A 27078-nucleotide genomic window follows, 5' to 3' on the forward strand; every position below is an offset into this window, starting at 1 on the left:
CATTCCAGTTGTTTGGTGAAGTGGACTAGGGATCTGTCAAGTATAAAGTGTCTGTGATGTCCAGCAATTATCAGTAGCTTCTCTTGACCTCATCCAGCAACAGTCTCCTCCTCAAAGCCTCAAAACCTTAGCTCCTCAAACCAAACAAACAAATCTCAGACATCAACCTCTGAAACAAACAAACAACCACCAAAATGCACTTCTCAACCACCACCCTCATCACCCTCCTGGCCTCCACCGCCGCCGCCGCCCCAGTCTCCACCACCGCGGCCACCTGGACCATCAACAACTTCAAGCGGACCTGCAATTCGGCCGACACGGTCTGCCAGGTCGAGTTCGGCCTCAACGGCACCAACTGCAGCTACCAAGTCAACGCGGCGTCCTTGGCCTCGCAGACCAGCGTCAACGGTGTCGTCTGCGGCCCTTACCAGGTCTCGAGCGGCTGGAGCGGCCAGTTCGGTGCGGGCAACGGCTTCACCACCTGGAGCGTCGCAGACTGGGCCAACAAGCTCATCGCCTTCCCCAGCTACGCCGACCGTGACATTCCCAACGGACAGGTCGTCAGCCCTGACAGGAGCTTTGCCGTGCAGGCGCTGTGAGGGGTTTGATGTGAGAGGGATTAACCGGATCAACGCGGGGATGATACTATGCCTATTTCGAATGGTTTTATTTAATTGTTAATATTATTATAATATTAGTGCTTCGCATATTGACTGTACGGCTAGATTGGTGATTTGTCCATCTAGATTACACACTCGCATTCAATGTGACACATGAGAGGCTTAAAACAGGTGACTTTTCTATGCAGTATCAAACAAATCTGGGTTGACTATATCACTAAAACTATGATTATATATACCAAAAGGTCCATTCTATATATGAGACATAGGAAAAAGAAAAAAGAAAATACGCCATTCATCAAAGAAACTCTTACTCATCACACCCGACCGGTGAGCTTACCCAAGACACCAGTGACGAGTCCCAAAACCCCCTTGCTACCGTTGAGGCTGTCTCCATTCATGATCTTCTTGGCCGCATCGGCAACGGCTCCCTTGCGACCCTCCAGCCAGTTCTTGATCAGGTCCTCGTCGGGAGCGGTAAAGGTCTTGGTCCTTGGCGGCAGCGACTTTGTGCACTCGGTCAGGTTGTTGATGTTGTAGACGCCCAGCAGCGACAGGCGGATGTACTCGCGAGCGTAGTCAAAGTTCCAGTGCGACTGCCCATTGTCCTTGGCGGCGAACAGGCTGAACTCCTGCTTGATGAGCGGGTGCTGCGAGAGCACCACGTCGGACTGGAACTTGAACACCCGCTCCGGAGTCACGGTCTGGTTCAGGGTCTGCTGGTAGAAGAGGATGTCCCAGACTCCCGGGGTGCTGTCCTGCGGGTCGCCGGCGCGGGACGGGTCGACGAATCGCTGCTGCGAGGTGGTGTGTGCGCCGATCAGGGCGGTCAGGCCGTGCGGCTCGATGGTCTTGTTGCGGAACAGCTCGATCAGGAAATCGGCGCTGCCGTCGACGGGGGGGAGAAGGCCCTTGGGGGCTGGGACGGACGAGTCCTTGCGTCCGATAAAGGTGCGCACGCGCGGGCCGAGAGGGCAGACGACGGTGGCGACGTTGGCGGCGAACTGGACCAGGTCGGCCATGCCCACGCCGTATTTCGAGTACTGGGCATGCCACTTCTTGGTCTGGGCGACGATGTCCTCGAGACCACGGTTGTCGGATCGTTCAATCTCTTCAGGGGCAAGGATCAGCGACCCATCGGCACCTCCAAGACGGCCGGTGCTCTTGGACCAGCCACCTGCGTCGTGGAAGCCCATGCGGATGGCGGCGCGGGCCAGATCCGTGCAGCGGCCCGAGGTGCCCCTAAATGTTGGGACCATGTCGTCGGCGATGTACTTCCAGATGCAGCACGTGTCCTTGGCGCAGGCAGGAGTGCCCCTGGCTGCCAGCTCGCCATCGCGGTAGGCTTCGCCGCTCTCTGGGGCGCCTCCAGTCGTGGTCAGCAGCTCCTTGATGGCGAAGCCGGTGCTGGAGAGCTTGTTGTTGGGCATGCCGATCAGGTCACCGATGAGCTCGAGAGAGTCGAGCTGGTGGTTCTCGTCGGGATCACGACCGCCATCGTTGCCGTCAAACTCCTCGTCTCCATCCTGGTCAGTCTCCTCGGCGTCTCCCTCGCAGCGCTTACCGCACTGGCGAGGCTGCCTGATCTTGGCAGATGCCTGGGTAATGTCGCGGACGAGCTTGTCGTGGTAGTTTTCGCCAGCGGCCATGGCGGCGCGTACCTGTTTGTTCTGCTCAGGTGTTCCCATTCCAGGGTAGGCAATGGCTGGAGCCACCGCGAGGGCGGCTGTAAGAAGTGTAGGACGCATATTGGTGGTTGATAAAGTTATTGTCAAGGTAAATATATATATACAAAGACAAAATAATTAATAAAAAAAGTAGGATCAAGAAGGGTAAGACTCCTAAAGGCTTGGAGTAGGGTAGCGACCGGCAGACTCAAAGAGTCAATAGAGGAATAGGAACAGGCGACTGAAGGTAGGCGCTGATGATAGAAGAAACAGAAGAGACGTAGAGATGAGACATTGGGTCCATTATATCCTTCCAGGCCACCTAGGTTCGTTCCCCCAGACCAAGCCTCCAGATATTGCTTATTCATGGCTCGGTTCGCGAGTAGCGCGGCTCGAGGGCCCCTGTCCCCTGGAGCATCTAGGTAGAAAAAAGACTCAAAGTGAAAAAAAATAGTATAAAGCGAAAAAGAATTAAACACAAGAAAAAAAAAAGCCTAAAACGGTAACGACAGAGCAAAAAGAAAGTATGAGCTTGGCAATGATATTCTGCACTGCACGGACCAGACAAGGGTGGCACAGCTGGCTTTGAGTTGTGTGTGTGTGTGTGTGTGTGTGCTCGTGTCCATATTTCTTTTTCTTCTTGACTACTGCTCCATGCCAAGGAGGGCGGAAAATCCGATAGAACGGGCCCCAATATAGAAAAGTCCGAGCACGACAATTAACATAACCAGCCATGCTTACAATGTTCCCATCACACCCCGCCCCAATAGGAACGTCAGGATTGGCAACCAAGCTACTCTGTAGTTTTCTCATTGCTCCCATGCGAGTTTACCCAGTTTACACGCCCCCGCCACTGGGGCTAATGGAGGCTCTTGCTTTTGACTAGCGCCAGGTACCCGACAGGTACGACATTCCGCGGTGCGCGCCGGTGCGTAAGGTGGTAGACATGCAAGACAGGGTGGTGAACGAGGTGGGGTTGGGTTGTGGTGGTTGACTGTTTTGGGCACGCTAAGGAACAACTTTGAATTGACTTTTATTAAGAACTGACTTGTGCGCATTCCAGGAGGTTGATGTGACACGCATTGTTCGTATATCAGCCGTGAATGTTCGGCGATTGAACCTTGCTGTGTGAGGCTATGTATTCAGGGAGGTAGCCATGTAGGTAAGGTAGGTACCTACCTTAGTTAGCTAGTTTATTAACAGCACTGTCAATTACAGAAACTTGTGTTGCCTCGGCGTAATCTCTAACAATCTCCAAGGATTCGAGGCTCAACAGTCATCAAGAGGGGCTACAAAAAAAAAAGGTTGCATGCTTCTATTGATAATTTCATGCAGGGAACCAGTCTAGAACTCCTTTTTTTCCTATACCTAATCTGGATTATATGGGTTCTTACTGTGCCGTAGAACCCTTGGGGTTACAAAAGGTCAGCAGGACCTCGAAAGCAAATCGCCAATCGCGGACTTTTTTGGTTAACATTATTTGACTTGCATTATATCGTTATCGACTAGTCCTGGTTGGACCCCTAAAGTCCGTCGGTTTACAATTAAATTTTTTGCATCCCTACTTTCAGCACGACGGGTGATTGAATACAGGCATTAATTGGACGGACCAGGAACCGAATTTTCAGAGGGACTTGACATATTCGTACCATATACAATCCACCACATAACATGAATGGTGAAAATAGGCGAGAAAGGGGGGGAAAAGGTACAACGGGAGATCGTCTCGGAAAATGGTACCTGACAGAATAACATGGAGCCCTTGCGGCTGGGTCCAGAAAGGCAGCTTTGCCAGACTTGCCATGTAAATAATTGGTACAGCACAGCAATAACTACCGAACCGCCACAAGCGCAGCCGATCTTTCAGGGGTACCCTGCAACCCACTGTGGAACACCCACCAACCCAATGCATGCATCCTTTTCGCTAGCAGATGCATGTTTACGAAGCAGTATTGAAAGGATTTTCAAGATTTGATCTTTGTCAGTGTGTGATTTCTAGACCTAGTTTATTTTACCTCTTCTGTTCTTATCTTAATCTTTGAGTTTATTAGCCAAGAAGTATCCATTCGTCTCTGGTCAGCACTTATATGCAGATGCCAAGCCCGATGTCGCTTACTTTTTCACTCTGGAGCGAAAAAAAAAGTCTGGGAAAATTCTTGTCACGACGGCTTGTCCCCCGTTTTGTAGCCAAGAAATCCCTGACAAGTCTTCTAAGCCTTCCAAGCCTCTCATCGGGGGGTAAGATGTAAGCTTAGAACCTACATGGCGCTAAAAATTGCTTGACAAGTTTGCCGTTTGTAGGTCAACCGCACAGAGGAGGAAAAAAAAAGAAGAAGAATCGTTTCGACCGCCGCTTTGTTCTCCAGGGCTGCCATCTTTTCCCCCTGTTAGCTTTCCTCTCGAGGTCGGAACTCATACGTCACGAAATCTTTCCATCAGGTCAATCAATTCTAAGAATTTGTCTATGCACTTCTTTGTTGCTTGTTCGACACGGTCTGCGCTAGTCAAGATCTACCATAGTCCCTGTTCAAGATCCTTCTTTGCCCAGAGCTAACATCACCTTATTTTGCCCTGACCTGCCAGAATTGAATCAGGCACGGATACGTGGCCACGCGGTTTTTCTCTAGCCAACTCCGACCTCGTTACTGTGCGCTTTCGGGGGGTAGTTCAGCCCTTCCAGGCAACGACATTTACCTGTCCTTGCTTGTATTCTTCTGTTTATTTTTGGGTACTTGGCATGGGGTTCCCTCTACCTCATTTGGAATTTTTTAATGGCTATATTTCTTTTTGGAAGATTTCAGCCGCACTTTTTAATATTGGTATTCTCCATACAAAACACTGCATCTTGTCGATTCGCCTCATGGGCTTTTGCAGGATCCAGGCAGGGTATGCTGCAGCTGAAGAATTGATCTGCAGGTCTTTTTTTTTCTTCTTTTCACACACCCCCTTCTCCCCCTATTTTTTATTTTATTTTTCCATTGTCATGTTTCAATTGCCGAACCACAAGATCTTCACGACTACGCACAGTAGAGCTTGGAGGTTCTTTGGTAACATTGCAGCTGCAGAAAAAAAAAAAAAAAGGACCAGAAATAGCGCCATTGCTGAACGGACGGACGGACCACCTCTTTCACCGGTAAGATGCACAGCAACGCATTGGATGGATCATGCTGAGAACACGAAAGGCACGAATGACAATCCCACAACCCGTACGCTTCTGGTCTGGTCTGGTGATGTGTTTTTCGTAACCTCCAAAAAAAAAAAAAAAAAAAAAAAAAAAAAAAAAAAAAAAAAAAAAAAAAAAAAAAAAAAAAAAAGGGAGGGGGGGTTGGGACCAAAAGCTTTTTGCAAACTGATGCAAAGCCCCCGACGACGAGTTTTGCCATCCGAAATATTGATCCCTTTACTGTTTGTTATCTTCCATCTCAGCCACCTTGGTCTGACAACACAAGAGACATCCCAAGTTCGAGACTCATGTCCAAAAACAGAAAACCAGCCACAGTAGTTCGCGATTTGTATGCCTTACCCCAACAATTACCATGCCGCAATGAACACCGTTTATGAAAAGAAATAGAAAAAAATCCCCATTTTCTGTTTTTTTTTTCTTCCAACCCCCCAAAAGCCCCCCCATTCAGCCCTCACAACTTTTCCGCTTCGTGATTTCTTTTTAATGGTTCATGCGGATATGACTCTAGTCAAGGGTTCTGATTTTTTTTTTTTCAGCCCATCTAGACGCCTTTATTAGACTTTGGTACGTAAAAGAAAGAACCTGACGATATAAATATCCCATCCTTGTGTCACGAAGCAACTGGCACTCACTGCGACAGTCGCCGACTGATATTTCCCGAGTTGATGGAGATGACAGCTGCAAGTAGACACGAGATCTTTTACCCAGTTTATTTTAGAATAGTATCGATTCTCATCCGAGGTCGAAATTAGAATCGATGACTTGATGACGTCGCCATGTTGTACAAAACCCCACGATGAGCCCATACGAGTACCTAGGTACCTAGGTAAATGGACTTTTGGCTGTCTCGGTGGTAGAGGCTGAGCTGAAATGTATACTGCAGTCCTTTTTGATGCTTTGTTATTAGTGCAGCTGAATGCAGGACTGCAGATCAGAAAGATCTCGTGAGATCCTTTAATTGATTACTCACCTAACCTATATCTCCATCTCTCAATCAATGTCCGTCAGCTGTCGGTTGTCTGCCAACCAACCTGCGACAACTGCCAATGCGAAATGAAATGCATTCTGTATTTCCAAACTCAATTCCTGAAGCGGGTAATATCCGACAAATTCTCGACTCATCGAATTTATCCTCCACTTATGCGTGGACTGATCAAATTTCCCATCTCCTTCCTCATTCTCCCACCGTGACAAAGCCAAGAAATCGGCTGCTACCTTGCAAAACCAAGTCTAGGCCCTAACCCTGCAGCATACCATTCCTCCACTGGCACCAATAAAACCTCTGCATCGCGGCACGCCTTGCCTTGTTTTCCTTTTGTGTCGTCTTTCATCCCTCCCGTTCCCCTTGTAAAGTCTCTACCCCTCATGCACCCCTAAAAAAATACACCGTAGATGTCACCGCAACACCCAATGGAATTCCGTTTCTGTGGAACATGGGCACGCGACAAAGCGTCCGGCCTGTCGCGGGAGCGCATCCGTAGAAGATCCCCGCACACTGTCGCCTGGACCCGGCTTTGAGTATCCCCTCAGCATGCGGAACGACCGTATAAATGGCGCTCCTGCTGCGTCGGCGATAGCTCTTAGGAATGGAGGAAGCAGCAGCAGCAGCAGCAGCAGTAGAATTGCCGCCATCATGGTCGCTTCTTCCCTCGGTGTTCTCCTCGCGGCCGTCCTGCTGGGCGGCGCGCCGCATATTGCCACCGCTGCCCCGGTCGAGCTTGAACTCAATATTACCGCCCTGACGCCCGGTCTTATAGATTCGGATTGGACCGCCGCCTACTATCCGAAATCCGGGGTGCCACTGCTGCTTGCCAACGACGCCGGCACCGTCACAGGTGGATTCCGCGTTTTTGATCTTGACGGCGCCCCGACTTTAAGCCAGACTGGTCACGTCGTCACCGGCAGAACGAAGTTAGTCGCCCCATTATACAATGTGAGCGGGGCCGGGGATGACATGCTCGTCACGATAGCAACAACCGATTCTGTTGTTCGCCTGTATTCACTTCCAGACTTGACACCGGTCCCGGTTGCTGAGCCGCTAATCACCCTGGGCGACTGGAACGCTGTTTGCTCCTGGGGAAATTATTTCTTTCTGCTTGGTAAGGGCGGCCGCGCATTTCAATACCTCGTGCGCCCTGTGGATGGCGGCAACTTCGAGGTCCTCGAGGTTCGCACCTTGCCTGCCCCGGCCGTCTTTGTGGGCTGCGCCGTCTCGTATCGCGATGCGAAACTTTACCTCACCGAAGACGTCGACCAAGATGTCTATGTCATGGACGTTGGCGATATGGCGAGCCAGCCCACGCTCCAAAAGGTCAAAGGTGTCAAGGATGCCACCGGTATCGCTCTCTACTCCTCAGCCGACAAAGAATATGTCTTTGTGTCACAGGAGTCTCAACTCTCCGTGTATGGTCCCGACTGGACCCTCCTCGGTACCGTCCAGCTCGCAGGCCTAGACGATATTGAAATCCAGGGCATAAGCATTTACCAAGCGGCGACCACCACATACCCTTCTGGCGCCATCACCTTTGCCATCGAAGCTGACTCGACCGAAGGCTTCGGTACCGCGTCGCTACAACCCATCCTAGAAGCGCTGTCCATCTCACCCAACACTGCCTATAACCCGCGCAGCGAACCCTCTGGCCCTCGCACTTGTGCCCGCTGCTCTGACAATGGCTTTTGCCCGACAGTTGGTTGCCCCAAAACCTGCACGTCTTGCCTGCTGGGCTTTTCCGGCTTGAACTGCTCCACCCCGCGTTGTGAGAACGACTGCTCCGGACATGGGTCGTGCGTTGGCCCGAACAAGTGCGCATGCGATGCTGGCTGGGGAGGCCTACATTGCTCGTTTGTGCTGGTCGAAGCGGATCGCGAGACAGATGCGGCTGGTGGTGACGGCGACGATCCGGCGGTTTGGATCTCGCCGGTCAGTAAAGAGCTTTCCCGCGTCATCACCACTGTCAAATCTGAGGAAGGTGCTGGGTTGAACGTGTTTGATCTCGAAGGTAAAATCGTGCAGCAGTTTCCAGCCGGGCAACCTAACAACGTCGACGTCATATATGGGTTTAAGGCTGGCGATAGGGTTGTCGATCTTGCTTTTGCCGGGTGCAGGAGTGATGACACTTTGTGGTGAGTGCTGCTGCAATACTTGGTCTCTCCTCTGCTCCCAATGATCAATGCTAACAAGCACCAGCCTCTTCGAAATAACCCCCAACGGCACCATAACCACGATCTCAGGTGGCACTCAGCCCCTCCCCGAAGGCTACAAGGTGTACGGGTCCTGCGTCTACCGCTCCCCAAAATCCAACCGGCAGTACCTTTTTGTCAACTCCAAAAAGGCAAGGTACCTACAGTATGAACTTACTTCCACCGAAACCGGCACCTTGCAAACGATGCTGGTACGCGACTTCACCGGCGGCTCGGGCGGACAGGTCGAGGGCTGTGTTGTCGACGACCGTAACAGCTGGCTGTTCCTAGGCGAGGAGCCGCGCGCTCTATGGCGATATGGTGCTGAGCCCGACGATGGCAACGAGGGGCTTGAGATCGCTGTTGTCGGTGATGGCAAGCTCAACGCCGAAGTTGAGGGTGTGACGCTTGTTGAGGGCAAGACTCCGGAGGAGGGTTACATTTTAGTGTCGAACCAAGGTGTCAGCTCGTATGCCGTCTACCGTCGAGCTGAGCCGCACGAATACGTGGCTACATTTACCATCGTAGCATCAGCAGACGGAAAAATCGATGCCGTTACCAACACGGATGGAATTGCTGCTGTTGGAACTGGCTTGGGGCCTAACTTTCCACATGGATTAGTTGTTGTGCATGATGATGCCAATCAGCTGCCTGAAGGAGGTACTAGTGCTGAGGCGAGTTTCAAGATGATCAGTTTGGAAAAGATTTTTGGAGGTTCTTTGAAGGAGCTCAACTTGCTTGATCATGTTGACGCAAACTGGGATCCGCGCGTGTAAAGTAGATACATAACAAGAAAGACGCAGTGTAGACGCAATATAGACGGAGTCTTTCCATCTATTTACTGTCAGCTGACCTTTGCAGTTGACACTATCCATGAGTGGGTAGGATCAGCGCTCTGCAAGACTGGGGAGCTCATCCATCTCAACTATCTGCTTCTGGTGTCCGTCCAACGCAATCTTGGACATTGCAGCGGCGAGTTTTAGGTTCTCGATCCCACTAGTCAGTGCAGTTGCATTTCGACGAAAAATGTTTGCATCGGGTGGAAAGATATCTCCCGGGCGAACACACCAAGTCTCAAGCTCCTGCGGATGTGCCTTGGCTAGATCTACCAGCCCTTTCTCTACCAGTCCCTATTTCAGATATCCTTTCAGCAATGTTTCCAAAGCCAAGATCACCAAAAATCAAGAGGCGATCTTACCTTGATGCGTCTAGTGTCGCCCAAGAATGGGAACCATTTGTTCTGATCCCACTCTGCAAACTTTCCACTACAAAAGACAAATCGGAATTTATTCTGATTGCCAACGAGTTTGCCATCGACAAACGCTTTTGCAGCAGCGAGAGTGAAATCCACATTGACCTTGCGGCAATATTCGGGGTCTCCTCCAAGCTGTCGCACAGTTCCTCCAATCGCCCTAAAGTTTAATCAGGAGGGTCAGTTATTATTTGAGCATGAAGAGACTCATAGGAAGAACGTACCACAGACATGCTTCTGCGCCAGCCAGCTTTTGCAAAAGTTCAGGTGGGTATGAGCTAAAGTCGTCATGCTGAACCACTGTAATCTTTTCGTTATTGGTCAAGTCGGCTGGTAGAGTCTTGCGGGTGAGGGCAAATGCATGAGTGATGCGGGGGTTGGTGATGCACTCGCGCAGCAAAGCCCCTCCAACCAGTCCAGTGCAGCCCGTTACAATGACCTTCATGTTGCTCTTGTTTGTTGGTTATTGGGATGAGATGATTTTCTGTCTCCGTTGATTGTGAGGATAGTGTTGGCGGCTGGTTGGGCTTGTTGTCGGATAAAGCGTTGGAAGCTTAGCAGTTGATCGGGTCGGTCTATCGGAATGCCCGATGTTGCCACACTCCTCCATTCCCGCCTAGTATTTTTAGTGTTGGCCAACTACCGACTTCACGTAAGCTGATGTGACGTGATGCAAGTTGTAGATCATATAAATTGTCCTGACATGTCGATCCACCCAGATCCGTACAAAATTCGTGTATCAACCCCTCATCACTCGGGCGGCTGTTCTAGATCATCTCGTATCGAAGTCTTGAAGATTTTCTCTCTCTTCGGGCATCCAGACGCTCACGATATCGCTTACGAGATGTCATTGTTGGAGATGTCTGGCTATCAGGCTTCGGGGTAACGGTGGGGGGCTGGATAGTCACCACGGATGGCGCATTCTATGCGACCATTCGAGGGACCGGCGGTGCACCACCCAAGATTGACTGCGGAGGAACTCTGGGCCAGCGTTTAAATCCTCTTGTCCGTGGCGGCCTCGACGGGGGTGGCGTGGACTCCATCATCCTTCTCCTCTCCAGCCGTCGGCGGCGTCTCTTTTCCTTCTGCGAGATGGGTCAGCTGTTGCTTGGTAGTAGAAAGACGCAATGGCCTAGAATGACGTACATAAGCCTGGAGGGCGATGCGAGACATTGCCAGGTATAGTCTCCATTTGGCATTTTCGCCGACTCCAGCAAAGAATTTCTCGACAAGGAGCGCCTTTTGAAGAGTCTCCAATGATGTGTGACGTCCCCAGAGCATCGTGAGAGCCATGTTGACGGGGTGATCTGGAGCCCAGGATCGCACTTGTCTGAGGTCTGCCGAGACGACCCTAATCCAGAGCTGGAGAGGTGGACAGAGCTGGTCATCGAGGAGGTTTTTGGGTTGTGATAGGATCGGTGGATATGTTTGCGTGATTCTCTGTGTGACTATCGGAGGTTCTGGAACGACTTGCTGTCGGAGCCAGCCGACAGCCGTCTTCATGATGTTCCTGAGGAAACGCATTGGACTTGTATCTTGGGATTGCAGAGAGATTCAAGAGCTGAAGAGGGAGAAGAGCTGAATTTCGAATAAGAAGTGGCTGTGGTGAAAGAAAGATGGCCTGTCTTTCAAGTAAAAGTGGGAAGGAACCATGGGTATCAAACAAGAAATTTACCGTCAATCATAGAAGCTCTATCCGACTCAGGTCTATTGAGTGCATTGTGACGGAAATCTGAATGAGGCGGCTACGTCCGCAATCGGCACAGTACAATACCTACGGTACCTACCAGGTAGGCACAATAGGGAGGGACAGCAAACACCGAGGCAATCAAGCCAATAAGAACGAGACAGAACAATGCCATTTTACCTTCAATAACAGCACGCACAATATCAGAACCCTCAATTACTGAACTATTAAAGCCTGATCGCATTCGAAATCAACTTTTGATGCATCTACGTTCATTTAAAATACAATCATTACTGACTGCCACCCTCAACTGGCATCTTTATCTTCAGCCTTCTAATCCACCTACGTCAAATTAAGCAGCAGGCGTCGGTGTTGGCAGGCACGAGCAAGCAGAGCTGACCTTGGAAATGACATTTCCGGTGCAGCCCTTTTGCGCAAACTCGGGAACCACGCTGACGTCGGCGACAAAGGTCTTGGTGAACTCGCCGCAGAACTTCTGGCTCTCCTCCAGACGGCCCGAAATACTCTCTGCACGCATGGCACGGAGGCAGTTGTCGGCGTTGCATGACTTGGGCTTGCAGCTCTCCTGCTTGGTCATCTTGACGAGGTATCTGTTCGTAGTATTAGTATTTGGCGATCAGAGTTGCGAAAAAGTATGTATCAAACTTACCCTCCACGCTCAATGGTGTTAATAAAGATGAAGCCAGACGGCAGCATGGCGTACGATGACCAAGAGCCACTGAAAGCGATGATACCACCGCCCTCAAGGTGGTCGTCCTCAGGGTAAATGTCAAAGTAGGCAATCTCGCACACGCCGTTACCAGTGGGGTCCTCGGGAACGGAAGAAATATCGTAGACGCGCATACCAGCACCGTAGTTGCTCTGGAAGATGAGGTCCTTCTTGACGTAAAGGTTGTGGTCAATACCACGGTTGGTGGCCTTGAAAAGACCCGTCTGCTTGGGGTTCTCAAGGTCACGAATGTCCCAGATGTAGGTAACGGGGTAACCGTCAGAAGCGGGTCCGTTCAGCTCCTCCTCATCGTACTCGTCATCCATAAACAGCCACTCTTGCCAGTTGATGTCGTTAACCCAACCCTGGTGAGTGTAGCTGGCGCCGGTGTACGAGGTAATAGAGATGATCTTGGAGTTACGCTTGTCCGTGACGTCGTAGCTGTTGGGATGAATAGCAGTCAGCAAACAGTTCTAGACTGGACCAAAGTAGTCACAAGAATCAATATGGGGATGCTTACATCGTCAGTGAGTCCTCGTTGTAGCCGTAGCAGATGTCACGGCCCTGGTACCGCTCATCGGGACCACGGTAAATGAGGCACTGAGCATCGTGCACATATCCGTCTTGGCCCTGTTTGTGACCAGTTAGCATCCGCTTGTCATTCATTTTGTCAAAAGGCAACTTACATCACAGCCAAGCTCCACCGGGTTTGATGGGTCCTCCAGACTGAAAAAGTGCAGACCACCGTTACAGTACTGCCCCCTAGGCCGCACACCAACAGCAACACCATACTTGGCTTCCTCGTTAATCACAATGTTGTGTGTGCTTCCAAGAGGAAGGGTGGCGTTGAAGTGGCCAGTGATATCCTTGGCATTGGTGAAAAGAACGGGAGCCTCAGCATCGGTAACAGTGAGGAGCTTCTTCATGTCAAAGATCTGGACACCATTGCCCTCGAGCTCACTACCAATGACCATGTAGTGCTGGTATGAGCGAATCTCAGTCCAGTAGGCACGGTCTGCGACAGGGGCAAACTTGGGACTGTAATCTGTTAGCCAAGGTATTGCTGTGGATGTAGGTGGAGATGCAGGTGGAAGAATGTACATACAGGAAGCCAACGTGGCGCATGCGGCCAGTGGGAAGGACCTCGATAAAGCCGACTCCGTCGAACATGCCGGTAGCTGTTGAAAGTTAGTATATGTAACTCTCCTACTGTGGAATATATGTTTGCAAACTCACCAATAAACTCCCGACCAGTCTCAACATCCCACCAACCCCATGATGAAGCACCAGACTTGCCGCGGTAGTCGGTATTGGGCGAACCAAGGGTTGCATGGTTGATAAAATCATACAGGTCAATGTTCTTGCACCTGAACTTGTGCAGAGGGCTATCAGGAATTGCGTGGGCGAATCCGTCGACACATTTGGTGTAGTTGAGACGAGGCCACTGGGTCGAGTCCATGAGTCCGGCCTGCTCGTCTGCTTGCCATTGAGACTTGAAGCGCAAATTGACGTGTTAGACATAGACCCACACACCATTGCTTATTGAACCTTCAGTCTCCTGGGAAACAAAAACTTACAATCTTCTTCATCATGAGCTGCTCGTGAATCAGGCCCGAGTCGTACAGCTCAGCAGCCCTGGCCTCATCCTTGGCCATCTCGGCGCCAAAGACAGCCGTCGCAGCGGCGAGAACAAATGAGTAACGCATCTTGTCGTAAGGACCCAAATTAAAAGTGTCAACTCTACCAATTAAGGGAGGGCACTGTCCAAAATTACAAGGCGACTTTCGTCAATCCTTGCCTTGACAATCTAGGAAGTAGCTTCTGGGAGCTCACGGACGACTTGTGGATGTCGAGGTGAGACGGAAGAAAAGACCGACACGGCACACGAGGAACCTCCCTCTAAAGAACCTTTTTATGGTAGACCATTGAACCGGGGTTGCGGTGCAATGCAAACCGCCATTCTGGTCTTGCAATCATCTCGGCTTTGCCTGCCGAATCAAACACCTACGCGAACCCTGATGTCTCCGCACAACTTGTTCTTTCGCCTCGGCGTTGGCGAAAATTGCCTTGCGAATTTCCAAAAGAGGCAGGCCACGGTTTAATGCGGGTACAGCAAGGTTGGGTAGAAAAAGGCCGATTGGAATTGGTAGATATCTCAAGATATCAGCAAGTCGGTGGAACCCGGCACCTTGGCGCGCCATTGAGGAACAGGAAGGAGGTTTTTTGGGGAAATGGTTTTCTGCGGGGTTGGAGAAGTTTGGGGGAAGGTGCCAAGATTTCGAAATGATGCTTTTGGCTTGCTGGCTGGGCCAACCTGGGTTCTTGGCATAATTACCAAGCGTCTTTCGTTGTTTGCAGCTGTGAGCTGGTCTCGTCAGCCTCGCCACAATGCAACAACGTAAGGGACGTATTTCACAGTGAGAGCTGGTCCATAGCATGCTCCTAGGAAAGCCAGGTCAAGATCCATGTTGTCATAGTCAAGTCTTGGCTCGTGACTTGCTGGTACCGGTGGTTCCTGGAAAATCGCCTCGTACAAGCAACATTGGCAACATGTTCTGCTTGAAGATCAACGGCCATGAGCTTAAACAGCATACCCGCTCAAAAGCAAACCCTACCAAAGAGAATGCATCCGTCTGCAGGGTCCAATCCATGCGGCTGGTACTGCTGTGCGTGGCAAGTCATTGTTGCATGCAATCTGGTAATTCGATGCTGGAAACTGATGGCTAACGACTTCTGTAAGATGTTAGCCCAATCCGCGGCAAACAACCTTATTGGGCTGTACTAGACTTGTTGTTTGTTCCTCAAAGTAGGGAATAGTGTCATTCCCAGAGCAGCAGATGTTTGCCTGCTTCTGATTCTGCATTCTTACTTCCGATCACATAGAGCTTTCGCAATCCTGCCTGCTGCATTCTACGTCCAATACAAAGAAAGCAGAAGCGATCGCATCCCGGATGGACGGCAGCCAGCCAATGTTAGAAGCCACTCGGACCAGCCCAGCAATTTCCACTTATTAAGTGGCGGCACGGTAAGTCCCATAACTTTGCAGTCAACCAGATGCCTGGACCGCTGTCAATTTGAACGTGGCGAGTAAAATCAGGTTTGGTATGCTTTTTTGCATCAGGAGGGTCTGATACTCTATGTTCGAGGGGTAGCGAGACGGCCAGAAAACGGGAGGCAGTTAGGTATAGGTGAACCAAACTACTGCCCCGATCCAGAAAAAACAAGCATCTGCAACTGATCCCGTGCTATATGGGTTATGATAATAGCCCGCCTGCAGATGGTGAGGTAGCAACTCGCCACATTGATATTAGTTCTTCTGCAAGCTCTGTAAGATGTTACACCTGGACGTAATAATGTCGGCAATAAAGGATCACTGGCAGCCTGGTAGCTGCCGCCGGACTTTCAATATTCAGAGGGCCGAAACATGCATCGCCTATATCGATAGGTCGCCACTAGGCAACTCAGGCTCACTGTGAAAACAGCCAGGTCAATACAGCTATCCACCTCCGCAATGTTACTTTAGCTTACAATGCCAGTTCCGGAAGGTGTGGCAAAACTCCGACGGAGATCGTTCCTTGACTCCAAAGAACGATGTAACCGTGATCTGGCGGTTTATGGCCAGGCCTAGACCCAAGGGAGCGGAGATTTGTGCGGCTGCAGTTAATTTTCCAATCACTATTTTAGGATTGGGTTTTCCCTTGAGAACATGAAAAAAAAACCGGAGAGCTGGAGAAAAGGCATTGGTTGCAGGGGTTGACATGGTACGCAATCTGGATAAATGCAGACGGCAAGGACATGTGTTGCTTTCGGCGGACCAAAACCTTTGCCACGAATGCTTTCTGTATACCCGGGCAAGCCGGGCTGGAACTACCCAGATGAGATTGATCCTTGGCTCAAGACCCTGGAATAGGTGCCAGACCTGGATCCAAATTTATGAAAATTCCAGGTGCATATTGCACAGAAGAGATGGATTCCTTTTCTGGCGACAGCATTTGCGGAAAAGCGGGAGTATTTTCGCCCCATGGAACGACTGGCGATATTAACAACCACACCGACGGGAACACCAAATAGAGACAGATCAAGGGGTCGTCTATAAAACGACTGTCAGCTCCCAGCGTGACTGGACGTACAGAAATTGAAAGGCCACCGACAACAGAAGAGCAATCTTGTCAAACAGCCACTTAGCAGCCGACAAAAGACACCTCAATTCAACACTCCCAGTCACCATGGCACCTCTCAAACAACTCATCGCGGTACTTGCCGGACTCGCAGCACTCGCCACGGCAGCTCCCACAGACTCCTCCGAGGCCGCCCCGGCCATCAAATCCATCACATTCTCTGGCAACGGCTGTCCGCAAAGCAACTCGCCTCACGTCACCGAATCAGACAGCGACGGACTTGCGTTCACTTTTAACGACTTCCAGGCCTCGACATACCCCGCAAAGTCGCGTACGGCCAACTGCCAGGCTCATATCAACACGGCCGGAGTCGGAGCTGGATGGCAGGTTGCCGTATCCGAGGTGCTGGTGACTGGCAAGGGCAAAATCGCGGCAGGCGATTCGCTCGACCACTTCACAACCGTCTTCTTCTCACAACAAGCCTCGGACACGGTCTCTTCTCAGGGGACATTCCGCAATGGCAAAAGCGTCGATAGCAGTGCCCCAGAGGAAATCCGCGCGGCACCAAGCACCTTGTGGAGCTCATGCACTACCAAATCTGATGGGGATATTCTCAACGTCAATTTTAGAGTCGCTCTATTGGATCAGGGTGCAAGCAGCTTTGATGTCAAGTCTGAGAAGCTGGTATTCAAGTGGAGGAGGTGCTGATGGATGAATTCATGGCTTCAGGTTGTAAGAGGATTTTTAGAGGTTGTAAAAGTTAAGCAGGCTCAAAAAAAAAAAAAAAAAAAAAAAAAATGTTTTCCTGATACAACCGTTTGGGCGCGCTGTTTGGACGATGGATCTCGGACAAGTCATCACAAACCGAGAATCAAACGCGCCGATGATGATTTGGATTGCGTTCCAATCTGAATGTTGAGTTTCAAGTTTCAGCCAACTCTCAAGGAAGGTGTGAGATTTTTGACGAACAAAAATGGCAAGATCGGCCTATGTCTGGTGTCGATACAAGCATGTTCTAAGGTGGGGCACCCCAGCTTTTAGCTGCTCGCGGGGTCTTCAAGGTATCAAATACGCTAAGTGGATGCGATACGTCAGAACTCGCCGCCAGCTCCAATGTCAACATTAAGAGACGCACATCTTTCTGTGATGGAAAAATTGTCGCCATTGTACCACAACCAGCTAGCATACGCTTCCGCAATCAATCGCTTTATTTGTTCTCTTGAATATACTCCCACAGCAGACACAATGCCAAAATCCAAGCCTCCTCCAACACCGACCGAAGATTTCCTCAGCGATGACGAACTCGTCGACACGACAGCCAGACTCGAGCTGCACTCTCGTAGAACGGATCGCAAGCAGAAAAAGAACCAAAGACGACTCGCGAAGCTCGCCTCCCGCCCCAAGGTGATCATGGACTTGCCACATGAGCTCCTGATTGATATATTTTCCCTCGTCCGACCGAGCGATATGTATGCGCTCATGCGAGTCAACAAACCCCTCCACGACTTTATACAGGCCGAGAGCGAGACCATATCCCGGCGCATCATCAAGCTCCGATATCCGTCTCTACAAAAATGCTTTCGACTACCCGCTAGATTGGTCGATCTCGACGAGATACAACGCGCTGCTGTCAAGGCCGACGTGGGAGGTGGACAAAGGCAACCTGTGGCGCAAAAGGAACAGCCATGGGAGCGCAGGAATCAGTCGGAGGGACAGCCAGGACAGCAAGAACACCAAGGACAACATGGACAACAACGTAGTCGTGGCTGGGGCAGGACTTGGCGGTTGTCCAACCACCCATCACACCTACCGCATGTTGGGCGGCCCAACCCAAACTCTCTATGCGACTGCGTGACCTGCACCATACGGTGGATCGGGCTCAACGTAATCGTCGACTTTGCTCATTGGCAAAGACACCTGGATTCCGGTGAGCCCATTCCCATGTTCAAGTCATGGCAGGCTCCCCGATGGAACACGGAGCTCGTGGCACGACACGCAGCCGTCGTCAATAGGGCAGTTTTAGACCTGGACCGGCTATGGTATGCTCGGATCCTCGAGCTACACCTGGCAACCACCGTCCGGTCAATCCGGCGGCACGCGGCAAACAAGGGCAACAAAAGAAGGCGTTATCTGCTCACAGAAGAGGATGCGCGGTCCGAGACGGATGCTTTCCTGGAAAGAAGCGGCCCGCCCACGATCGATTGGCCATACCATCGTGACACTTATTACATGCTCGAGGTGAGATTTAATGATTTCCTGCTGCTTTAATAACCATGCGCTGATGGTAATTCTAGACGTATTTACCCAATCGATGCTGGAGTGGTGACGAAAAGAGATATCTCTATGTGCCTGCCGAACAACACGAAAGGGAGGTGCAAAATATTGTTGCAAACACAGTTTTACAACAGCCGATTGAGCACGGAGATCCGGAAGAAAGCCTTCCATTGGCCCTTTGAACGTTACTTGGTGAAGTAGCCTTGTATTATTCACATGTCTATGCTTCCATTTGAATTATGACTTGTAGGTGACCAGAAATACCCTAAGTTGGATGGGATGGGTCGGTATTTTTACTCCTGAATTGTTTTACGAGTTTGGGCTGTGCAACGCCTTGCCTATTTACCGACCTGCGTATATTGTCTGGAAGCAGCCTGATGAGACAGTGGGTTTCTGCCGATGAATCTGCTTGGTTGCTACCAATACTCATTTCGTCCAGAGTTATGAGAACAGCACGACCGTGCTGTCACATCCCAGTCAACCTATACACAGACTTGATATGGACAGAGATGTCTGTTGATATTACGATGCATCGCCAGAAACAGCACACAAGTAGTTATAAATCGTTTAAATCGTGTGGCACTAGTGCCTGTCATTAGCTGGGAATCAACATAAACGACAGAAATGCAATCGCCTGCCCATGATTAAGCCGAAACGCCCAAAAAAAAAAAAACATTCAAGTTGTTTACATCGCCCACGAAGGCTCTTCCAAAACCTCCCATTCTGAAGAACTACGTTCCTGTAACCCCATCGACTCCTCCAGTTCTGGTTCTCTCTTGAAAGATACTCTTTTCCTGCTGGGCCTTTGCGACGACGCAAACCTCAAGATTCCCCTCGGCGACATCTCAGGTGGCGTTGGCATATATGTATGACCTCTAGCGGCGTTCCTTTCCGGCGGTGGCGGTGGTGGTGAATCACTGACCATCCTGCTCGCAACCCTCCTGGCGGAGAAGCTGCTTCGCATCTCGGACGAATGGGTGCTGACCAGAATGTCGTATAGCGGGTCCGACTGCCGCATTTGCCCCAGTGGCGGCAGAGGACTGCACCATTCCTGTCTCTGCCCTTGCTGTTGCGGCGGATCGTATAGTCCACGCCTCTGCTCCTGTTGTAATGGGAGCGAATTTCGCCATTCCCGCCTCCGCCCCTGCTGTGATGGCAGTGAGTCTATGGAGCTCCCGTGGCTGCTGCCTCCGACACTCTCGTTGCTGTAACAACTGCTGGTGGTCCTAGAGCTGCTGTTGCTATCACTCCTTGAGCAGCCACTGCTGCTGGTTCTGCTCGCGCCGCTGAAGCTATCCGCCCGTTGTATGTCGCTGCTCCCGCTTGTGCTTCCCTCGTCGCTGTGCAGGCTGTAAAGGGAGTGGAGATCTGCCGACATGGGCTTCCTAGAAAGCCTCCTGTGCTCGTGAAAAGTCTGCGAGCAATAGCGCATGGGGCCGGTGGCTTGTGGTCGCTGTGCTTGTGGCGGCGCGGGAGCCCGCATGTGCTGTCTCGGCTTTGGGTACGCTGACGGACGGGGCGGCGCCTCCGATGCCGACGTTGATATTAATATCCATGGCAGATCGTCATCGTGGCTAGTGCTCGAGTCACTGCCTCCGTGGAGAAGGAATGTCGGGTAGGGTATGTAGGCTTTCTTTTGCGATGGTTGTATGTGCGCGGGGATAACGGTCGCTGGGCGCGGTGCCTGTGGCGTGTTGTGATACTGAACGGTTGACACCATTTTTTTTTTCTTTTTCTTTGCTCTCTTGGACAAAAACAAAACAGATAGATGTCGTTTTGAGCATACAACACAAAGTATACAGAAGCCAGAATTTAGGTTGGATAAAGACGGACAAAGACTAGTTAGATGTTGATGGTTCCGCCAGATTTTAAGATATCAGGAAGCAGGTTCTACTTCACAAGCAGAATGATGATTCAAAAGCCATGATATTTCCGGATCTGCCGAGATACCCCTCATCGACTAGGAATAGACTGGATGAAAGCAGATGAAGCCGCACTTGCAGATTGCGACTCAGGATAAGTACCAATTACAGAAACCGAACAGACCTATGACCTCATTCTGAGGAGGAAATGTCTCGGTCTGTGGGAACCTTGTTGATGGGATCAGATTGTAGTTTAGTGATCATGAGACTTGACGGAAAAGGGTACAATGAAGATGGGATGACTGGACATTGTCACTCGGAACCCGTTGAGAAACCATTTCTCCTCGGAACGTTTATGGCCGTGAATTTTCAGCCCTAGCAAATCGGCGAATGAAATTTGTTGGAAAGCAGGCCGATTGTTTTGGGGTAAAGAAGTCTAGAAGCTGGCCGAACGGTCTTTGTCAAATAGCCATGCGGCTCTGCTTCGTTCAGGGGAAGACATCTATATGGATCCAACTTGACTGAAGGATATCGACAACACCAGCATCGGTTTCAATCGGCATTTGCGCTCAAAAGCCACCTTGCCATGCATACTCAAGCTCCAGGTCTGGAGTAGTCCAAGCCTTTTACCCTCTTCCAAACCTCCCTAACCACCCTCTCCTGCGCCTGTCTAGCCGTCTCGCCATCGGAAGGACCTGCAGCTCTGCGCATGGCAGGCGACAACATGCATGTCAGTGCGTCGTCATCCCATAATGTCAAAAAGGAGGGGGGTAGTCAGACAGAGAGAGAGAGAGAGAAAAAAAAAGGGATGAAATGAAATAACGTTGTAAAAGAAGTGTATGGGGTGGGAGATGAGAAGAGAGATGAAGAAAAAAAAGATGACGACAATTTTTTTTCTTTTTACAAATGACACAATGACAAATGAGAAAAAAAGTACAAGCCTGACTCACCGAATACCCAAATAGAGTCTGCTGCCGAGCCGTGCGTCCTGAATCTCGGCCGTTTCTGGATCCGAAGGAGGGGTCGCCGTCGTCACTAGCCCGCCTGCTTCTTTGAGGATTGCTATTCCTGCGGCGACGTCCCTGCGTAATGTTAGTATTTCCTTGATTTCTTTAGGGATGAAATGGGATGTTCATGCGTCTAGATGTAGGAGAGAAAGAAAACAAGAATTTTAAGTGTCAAAAAGAAAAAAAAAGCCTTACCACTCCCAACAACCACCTTCCCACCATATATCAAACGACCCCATTGCCGTATAAGCCAGATCGAGCGTCGCACTGCCTAAACTCCTTATGCCGTGGACCATACCACCTTTACCATCACGACCCCCAAGCTCGGTCGCCATGTTGATGAAAGTCTCTACTTTTCTGTGGAGGTTCCCCTCTGGCAGATCCCTCCTGTCCTTTCCCCACTCGCAAGAGAATATGCAACCCTTGGGGGCCAAAGGAGGCAGCGGCGAGTCCTTGACCAGCGGCAAGGGGATGGTCTCGTTGAGCCAGGCGCCGTGGCCTCGACAGGACGAGAAGAACTGGTTGGCAAAGGGAGCGTTGATGACACCTACGACGGGGTCGTGGTTGACGACCAGGCCGATGGACACGCAGAACATGGGGAACAGATGCGTGAAGTTGACGGTCCCGTCAAGTGGGTCGACGATCCATGTCGGAGCCGAAGTTACGAGATAATCCCGTGACGCGCCGGCAGAGTATGACTCTTCGCCGATGAAGCTGAGGGCGGGATGAACATGTCAGTGTCGTTGCTATGGTAGGTGATGCGGCATGAGGTCCCGGGGGAAGGGAACGGAGCCCGGCCGGTGATACGGGACCAACTCACCTGTGACTAGGGTATTTCTTGGCAATGGTCGTCCGTATAAATTCCTCGACCTTGAAGTCCGTTTCGGTTACGATATCCACCGCACTAAACGACCCCGGGGGTCCAGCCGGCGTGTCAACAGCAAGTCCATGGTAAGGTTTGCTATGTGATAGATAGCCACCCAGCCAGCCAGCTAGCCAATAGGGATGACGGCACAGATTGGATCGGGTAGGACAAAAACGCACCTGTCCTTCTCGACCGACTTCTGCACAGCACTGGTCCCAAATCGGGCCCGCGCTGCGTCCATCAACATTGCCCCAGCATCCTTGCCCAGCTGTACGGCAAAGTCGTAAGCCTCTTTCAGCTCCTTGTCGTTCAAGGTAGTATCGGCCATTTTTTTTTTCTCCTGTCGTCTAAAACTGTCTAGCTGTCCTTCGTTACCGTGGGGGGAGGTTGAAATTGGTCGATTGATTGGATAAGGCTAGGGATAAAAGATGAAAGAACATTCATCCAGAAAGGGTTGTCTCTTCTCCTTGCTTCCCTGATTTTTTCTTGGAGGTTAGATGAGGTGGGGGAAATGGGGTGTGGTGTGTTGGATACTACCAAGTAGTACGTTTTGGTTTGTTCTTGGAGGGCGGAATGCGGAGTAAATTTCCTGGATTTGATTTCGTGACCTCACCCCCGAAGCAAGCCGAGCCTTGGGTCACCGGTGTATTTTCCGCATTCTGTTAGAAACTGGACCCAGTAAAACCCCAAACCCAAGGCCCCTCATGATCAAGGGTGGGAGAGTCATTAGCCAAAAAAAGGGCTCCAGAAATACGGAGGGGAAAAGCTCTCTCCCAACAAACCCCGCGCTTCTACTCCACACAAACTTCCCCGGACGTATGCCGAGAGGACACCATCTTAAATATGGTTGCTTCATTTGCGGCCGATAACGCAATGAAAGATTTGAAGTTTTGTGGCAGGACGATTGATGGCAGAGCAATTGAGTATACCAGTTATACCAATGCATTTATTAGGATTCTTTTGTCGTTTCGTAGTTGATTTGCGCGCATACTACAAGTCAATAGACTGTCACAGGTGATTTAGGAACGAACTATCCTTCCGTAATGTACTGTCATTCCATGTAGTGAAGCGTCGTAGTTGTACACAAATTTACAGAAATAACCAGTGAGACTACAGAGTACACCAAAAAAAATTGCCTTCTCCACTTTCACTATTCATCCTTCGGCTTTGTAGTTTTCTCACCGATACTAGGTCAAACAGATACCAGCTCAACAGTGAAAAAAAACTCCGACAAACTGAACATATAAAATATTTAACATATATACACAAGAACCACAACCTCAAAATGCCTTCTCAAAAACCAACAATCCTCCTCCTCAACGGTCCAAACCTCAACCTCTTGGGCACTCGCGAGCCACAAATATACGGCTCTACGACGCTCCCCGACGTCGAATCGCGGTGCCAGACCCTCGCCTCGTCCCTCGACGTCAACCTACGCCACGTACAATCCAACCACGAGGGCGCCATCGTCGACGCCATCCACTCGCTGCGCCAAGACCTGCCGCTGGCCGGCGTCGTCATCAACCCGGGCGCCTTCACCCACACCAGCGTCGCCATCCGCGACGCTCTGCTGGGCGTCGGGGTGCAGTTTGTAGAGCTGCACGTGTCAAACGTACACGCCAGGGAGGCGTTTCGTCACCACAGCTACCTGAGCGACAAGGCGGTCGCTGTCATTTGTGGGATGGGTGTTGATGGGTATGGGGTTGCGGTCGAGTTTATGGCAAAGAGGTTGAAGGCTCAGGCTGGGGCTAAATTGTAATCTTCTTTTTTCCTTGGGTGGTTTTGTGGTTGTATCTATTCTTTTTTCTTCTTGGTCTATTCCCCTACCAAATTCTTTTGGATAAAAATGTACCTATACGTAGGTAGGAATGCAAGCAAAAACCTTCGCAACCAGATCAAAATAACGGAGTGTGATTATTTCATGTGATTCTTGTTTTTATGCTTCGTGTATACCACAAGCAAGGCAGGCCAGTTGGTAAATATCATTATGCGCTAGACGGTAACAACAACAAAAAAAAAAAGAAAATGATGTAAATGCTGCAGATGCCGCTCCCAAACCCTCCGATCAGTTTGTCAAGAACAGTGGCTTCTTTGGTATGTGAAGAGAAGACAGGAAAAGAAGAGAATGAGAAAAAAAAAAAAAACAATAGATGAAATTGCAAGGGTCAACCTAGGCTGACCTACAGCTTTGGCTTCTGACCAAGTTTAGACGCAATCACCTCTGTCACCTTTTGTACTGGCAGATCATCGACCTCTTTGCCAGTCCAATACTTGTCCTATTTTTGAAAGTGGTTAGTCCATATATCTTCAAGTTGTTTTCTGAGATAAGAAAGGAAAACAAAAAGAAGGCATCAAAGATTATAAACTCACCTGCTCCAAGCCTTGGTAGATGAGAGCCTCGGTACCCAAAATCACCTGCCAGCCCTGACCCTCAGCCAGAGCCCACAGCTGGGTGTACGGCGTTGGGTTGTAGCACATCTCCAGAATGGCACCCTTCCTCTCCTTTGCGAAGAAGACCTCCATGATCTCACGGGTGACGACCTCCTCGGCCGTCTTTGGCGCAAAGTCCGGAACGCACAGCACCATTGCGCCGGGGGACTCGAGACCCTTGGCCTGCTCGACCGACGAGACGTGCACCAAGCCTTGCCCGTAGCCACGCGCCGTACAGTCAGCCACGACGTCCTCGACCTCGCGCGCGTCGCGGTTGACCATGTAGATGTCCCGCACGCCCAGCCAGCGACGGAGGGCATAGACTGCACTCCTGGCGGCGCCGCCTCCACCCAGGACCAGGGCGGGCCGGTCGCGGATGACGGCATCCGGGTCGGCGACGTTGCGGAGGAAGCTCTCGCGGACTCCAATGACGTCGGTATTGGCGCCGCAGTAGATGCGGCCGCCGGGGACGGACGGGTCAGGGCGGAGGAAGACGGTGTTGCAGGCGCCGACGTCGCGGCACTCGTCTGTCAGGTAGTCGAGGTGAGGCATGATGGCGACCTTGTTGGGCATGGTGACGGATGCGCCGTAGAAGCGCGGGTCGCGCATGAGCTGAAGGAAGCGTGGGATGTCGGACGAGTCGAGGCGGAACTGCTCCCATCGCAGGCCGAGCTCCTGGTAGATTGTGGAGTGGAAAAGCGGCGAGAGGGAATGTGTAATCTTTTGGCCAAAGAGGTAGCCATGGCGGTCGACGCTGGCGATGGATGATGCCAGCTCGGCGTCCAGGAGGGGTTGTTCTGTGGTTGTTGCTGTTGCGGAAGCCATTTTTGTGGTGAGTTGATGGCGATGTGAGGAAAGAGGATGGGATGAGAGAGACCCGAGTTGACTTGATTATGAGATACAAGTGAACAAGAGTAGAGAGTACTCAGGTGTCAATGTGTGTTAGGATCACTTTTGTGGTGAGGTATCAAGAGCGGGGAGTGTGACAAGGTGATGTTTGACGTATCGCCAGTCGAGGAAGGGTATTTAATCTAAAGTAATAAAAAAAAGAAAAGTGATGTAATGGCTGGTGTCTGGTCTATATGCCGTGTTGTTTTGTACGAATGTGAAATGTCACCTAAAAGTGCTTGGAGGACGCAGGAGCAGAAGCAGATGCAGGTCCAGAAGCAGATACAGTGAAAATGAGCGAGTGAGTGAAGAGTGAGTGAAGAGTATTCTGGCGTATTCCCCGATACCTTGGGCTCCTAGTTTTTTCTTTTCTCTTGTCCTGCTTGGAACCGTTCGTTTCCTGCTTCCGAATCCCCGTTCCCCGTTCCAACGAAAGTGGGCCGATTCTCCAAATCATTCTACCCCCAAGCTATCCATTGTTCACAAAAATAATCATTGCTGGGCATCTGTCCGTCTCGTTGACAATGATGGACAAGCAGCAGGTGGGCAAAAGCGGAAAAAGACAAGCAGGGGCTTGACTCAAAGTGGATGACGACGGGCTTTGAATCCACACCAAATTGCAAAGGAAAAAAGAAAAAAAATAGTCACTTGACAGGAAGCAAATCAAATCCTTTCCACTACCAGTTCGGCCAAGCTTTTTTGTGGCACCGAGGGACGGTTAAGTATTTATCCTCTCCAACCGGCTTTTGCGTTGCGCAAGTGATTTTGTATTGAGTAGCGCACTAGACCCACAAAGTTCCAAGCCTTAGCACCAATGTTATAGCATGGCTTGCTGGTTACGGCGAGTTAATGCAGGGCTTGCGGGGAAATGCGCTGTAATTATTTTTCCTGCATAATTGATGGGGTAAATATCCCGCAGTACAGTACCACGCACTAGCACAGACTGGAGAAAATATTGATGTAGCACTGCAATCATAAGAGAGAAAAAAAACTGGGCGTCATCATAAATTTGTCATATTGAATTCTTACTCTTAATGTCACCACTTAGTAATGTCAAAAGCCGATTTACGTAGATCCACCTTGTTTGTTTTTTTTTGCTTGGAGAATCCCAGCCAATTAATCACTTAATCTGGTTAATCGCTTAGTTTCGGCTTGGAAACCGATGCGGAATCGGATTCAGTCTCAAACAGAGTGTGCCTGAGTGGGCGTCCTCAATGTTATCAGCGTTGAGTGATGAACATTCTCCCAGGAATGGATCACCTTCTCATTCAGGTATTTTGCTAATCAAGACCATATTGAGCTGCCCTAGTCAGT

At 50.5% G+C, this 27078-nt stretch overlaps 11 protein-coding genes across 11 annotated transcripts; 4 read left to right on the forward strand and 7 right to left on the reverse strand.

Annotated features, from left to right (window-relative positions):
* Window positions 1-194: 194 nt before the first annotated feature.
* Window positions 195-599, forward strand: PgNI_09276 (uncharacterized protein; the record flags this gene model as incomplete). The annotated part of the gene is made up of 1 exon (XM_031129263.1): window positions 195-599. The coding sequence occupies one exon, from the start codon at window positions 195-197 to the stop codon at window positions 597-599; it is 405 nt and encodes a 134-aa protein (XP_030978299.1).
* On the reverse strand, window positions 204-2368 carry PgNI_09277 (uncharacterized protein; the record flags this gene model as incomplete). Its single annotated transcript, XM_031129264.1, has 2 exons — window positions 204-593; window positions 944-2368. The coding sequence occupies 2 exons, from the start codon at window positions 2366-2368 to the stop codon at window positions 204-206; spliced, it is 1815 nt and encodes a 604-aa protein (XP_030978298.1).
* Window positions 2369-5986: 3618 nt separating this feature from the next.
* PgNI_09278 (uncharacterized protein) lies at window positions 5987-6282 on the reverse strand. The gene is made up of 2 exons (XM_031129265.1): window positions 6104-6282; window positions 5987-6012 (listed from the first exon to the last, which is right to left on the reverse strand). Exons 1-2 carry the CDS (start codon window positions 6275-6277, stop codon window positions 6004-6006), a joined length of 183 nt encoding a protein of 60 aa, XP_030978297.1. The 5' UTR covers window positions 6278-6282; the 3' UTR covers window positions 5987-6003.
* A 582-nt stretch (window positions 6283-6864) lies between these two features.
* On the forward strand, window positions 6865-9427 carry PgNI_09279 (uncharacterized protein; the record flags this gene model as incomplete). Its single annotated transcript, XM_031129266.1, has 2 exons — window positions 6865-8594; window positions 8659-9427. Coding segments are annotated over 2 exons (2499 nt in total), but the record flags the coding sequence as incomplete, so codon positions are not given.
* Window positions 9428-9538: 111 nt separating this feature from the next.
* Window positions 9539-10348, reverse strand: PgNI_09280 (uncharacterized protein; the record flags this gene model as incomplete). Its single annotated transcript, XM_031129267.1, has 3 exons — window positions 9539-9781; window positions 9850-10063; window positions 10128-10348. 3 exons carry the CDS (start codon window positions 10346-10348, stop codon window positions 9539-9541), a joined length of 678 nt encoding a protein of 225 aa, XP_030977838.1.
* A 548-nt stretch (window positions 10349-10896) lies between these two features.
* Window positions 10897-11406, reverse strand: PgNI_09281 (uncharacterized protein; the record flags this gene model as incomplete). Its single annotated transcript, XM_031129268.1, has 1 exon — window positions 10897-11406. The coding sequence occupies one exon, from the start codon at window positions 11404-11406 to the stop codon at window positions 10897-10899; it is 510 nt and encodes a 169-aa protein (XP_030977839.1).
* Window positions 11407-11825: 419 nt separating this feature from the next.
* On the reverse strand, window positions 11826-14239 carry PgNI_09282 (uncharacterized protein). The gene is made up of 7 exons (XM_031129269.1): window positions 13898-14239; window positions 13557-13812; window positions 13426-13498; window positions 13007-13358; window positions 12841-12950; window positions 12261-12761; window positions 11826-12201 (listed from the first exon to the last, which is right to left on the reverse strand). The coding sequence occupies exons 1-7, from the start codon at window positions 14024-14026 to the stop codon at window positions 11943-11945; spliced, it is 1680 nt and encodes a 559-aa protein (XP_030977836.1). The 5' UTR covers window positions 14027-14239; the 3' UTR covers window positions 11826-11942.
* Window positions 14240-16546: 2307 nt separating this feature from the next.
* Window positions 16547-17146, forward strand: PgNI_09283 (uncharacterized protein; the record flags this gene model as incomplete). The annotated part of the gene is made up of 1 exon (XM_031129270.1): window positions 16547-17146. One exon carries the CDS (start codon window positions 16547-16549, stop codon window positions 17144-17146), a length of 600 nt encoding a protein of 199 aa, XP_030977837.1.
* A 2251-nt stretch (window positions 17147-19397) lies between these two features.
* PgNI_09285 (uncharacterized protein) lies at window positions 19398-22917 on the reverse strand (the record flags this gene model as incomplete). The annotated part of the gene is made up of 6 exons (XM_031129271.1): window positions 22626-22917; window positions 22402-22542; window positions 21777-22295; window positions 21525-21656; window positions 21205-21277; window positions 19398-20414 (listed from the first exon to the last, which is right to left on the reverse strand). Exons 1-6 carry the CDS (start codon window positions 22772-22774, stop codon window positions 19398-19400), a joined length of 2031 nt encoding a protein of 676 aa, XP_030977842.1. The 5' UTR covers window positions 22775-22917.
* Window positions 22918-23671: 754 nt separating this feature from the next.
* On the reverse strand, window positions 23672-26370 carry PgNI_09286 (uncharacterized protein). The gene is made up of 2 exons (XM_031129272.1): window positions 24817-26370; window positions 23672-24722 (listed from the first exon to the last, which is right to left on the reverse strand). Exons 1-2 carry the CDS (start codon window positions 25699-25701, stop codon window positions 24627-24629), a joined length of 981 nt encoding a protein of 326 aa, XP_030977840.1. The 5' UTR covers window positions 25702-26370; the 3' UTR covers window positions 23672-24626.
* On the forward strand, window positions 23732-24205 carry PgNI_09287 (uncharacterized protein; the record flags this gene model as incomplete). Its single annotated transcript, XM_031129273.1, has 1 exon — window positions 23732-24205. The coding sequence occupies one exon, from the start codon at window positions 23732-23734 to the stop codon at window positions 24203-24205; it is 474 nt and encodes a 157-aa protein (XP_030977841.1).
* Window positions 26371-27078: the final 708 nt, after the last annotated feature.

Source organism: Pyricularia grisea, assembly GCF_004355905.1.
Source record: "Pyricularia grisea strain NI907 chromosome Unknown Pyricularia_grisea_NI907_Scaffold_7, whole genome shotgun sequence".
Lineage (NCBI taxonomy): Eukaryota > Fungi > Ascomycota > Sordariomycetes > Magnaporthales > Pyriculariaceae > Pyricularia > Pyricularia grisea.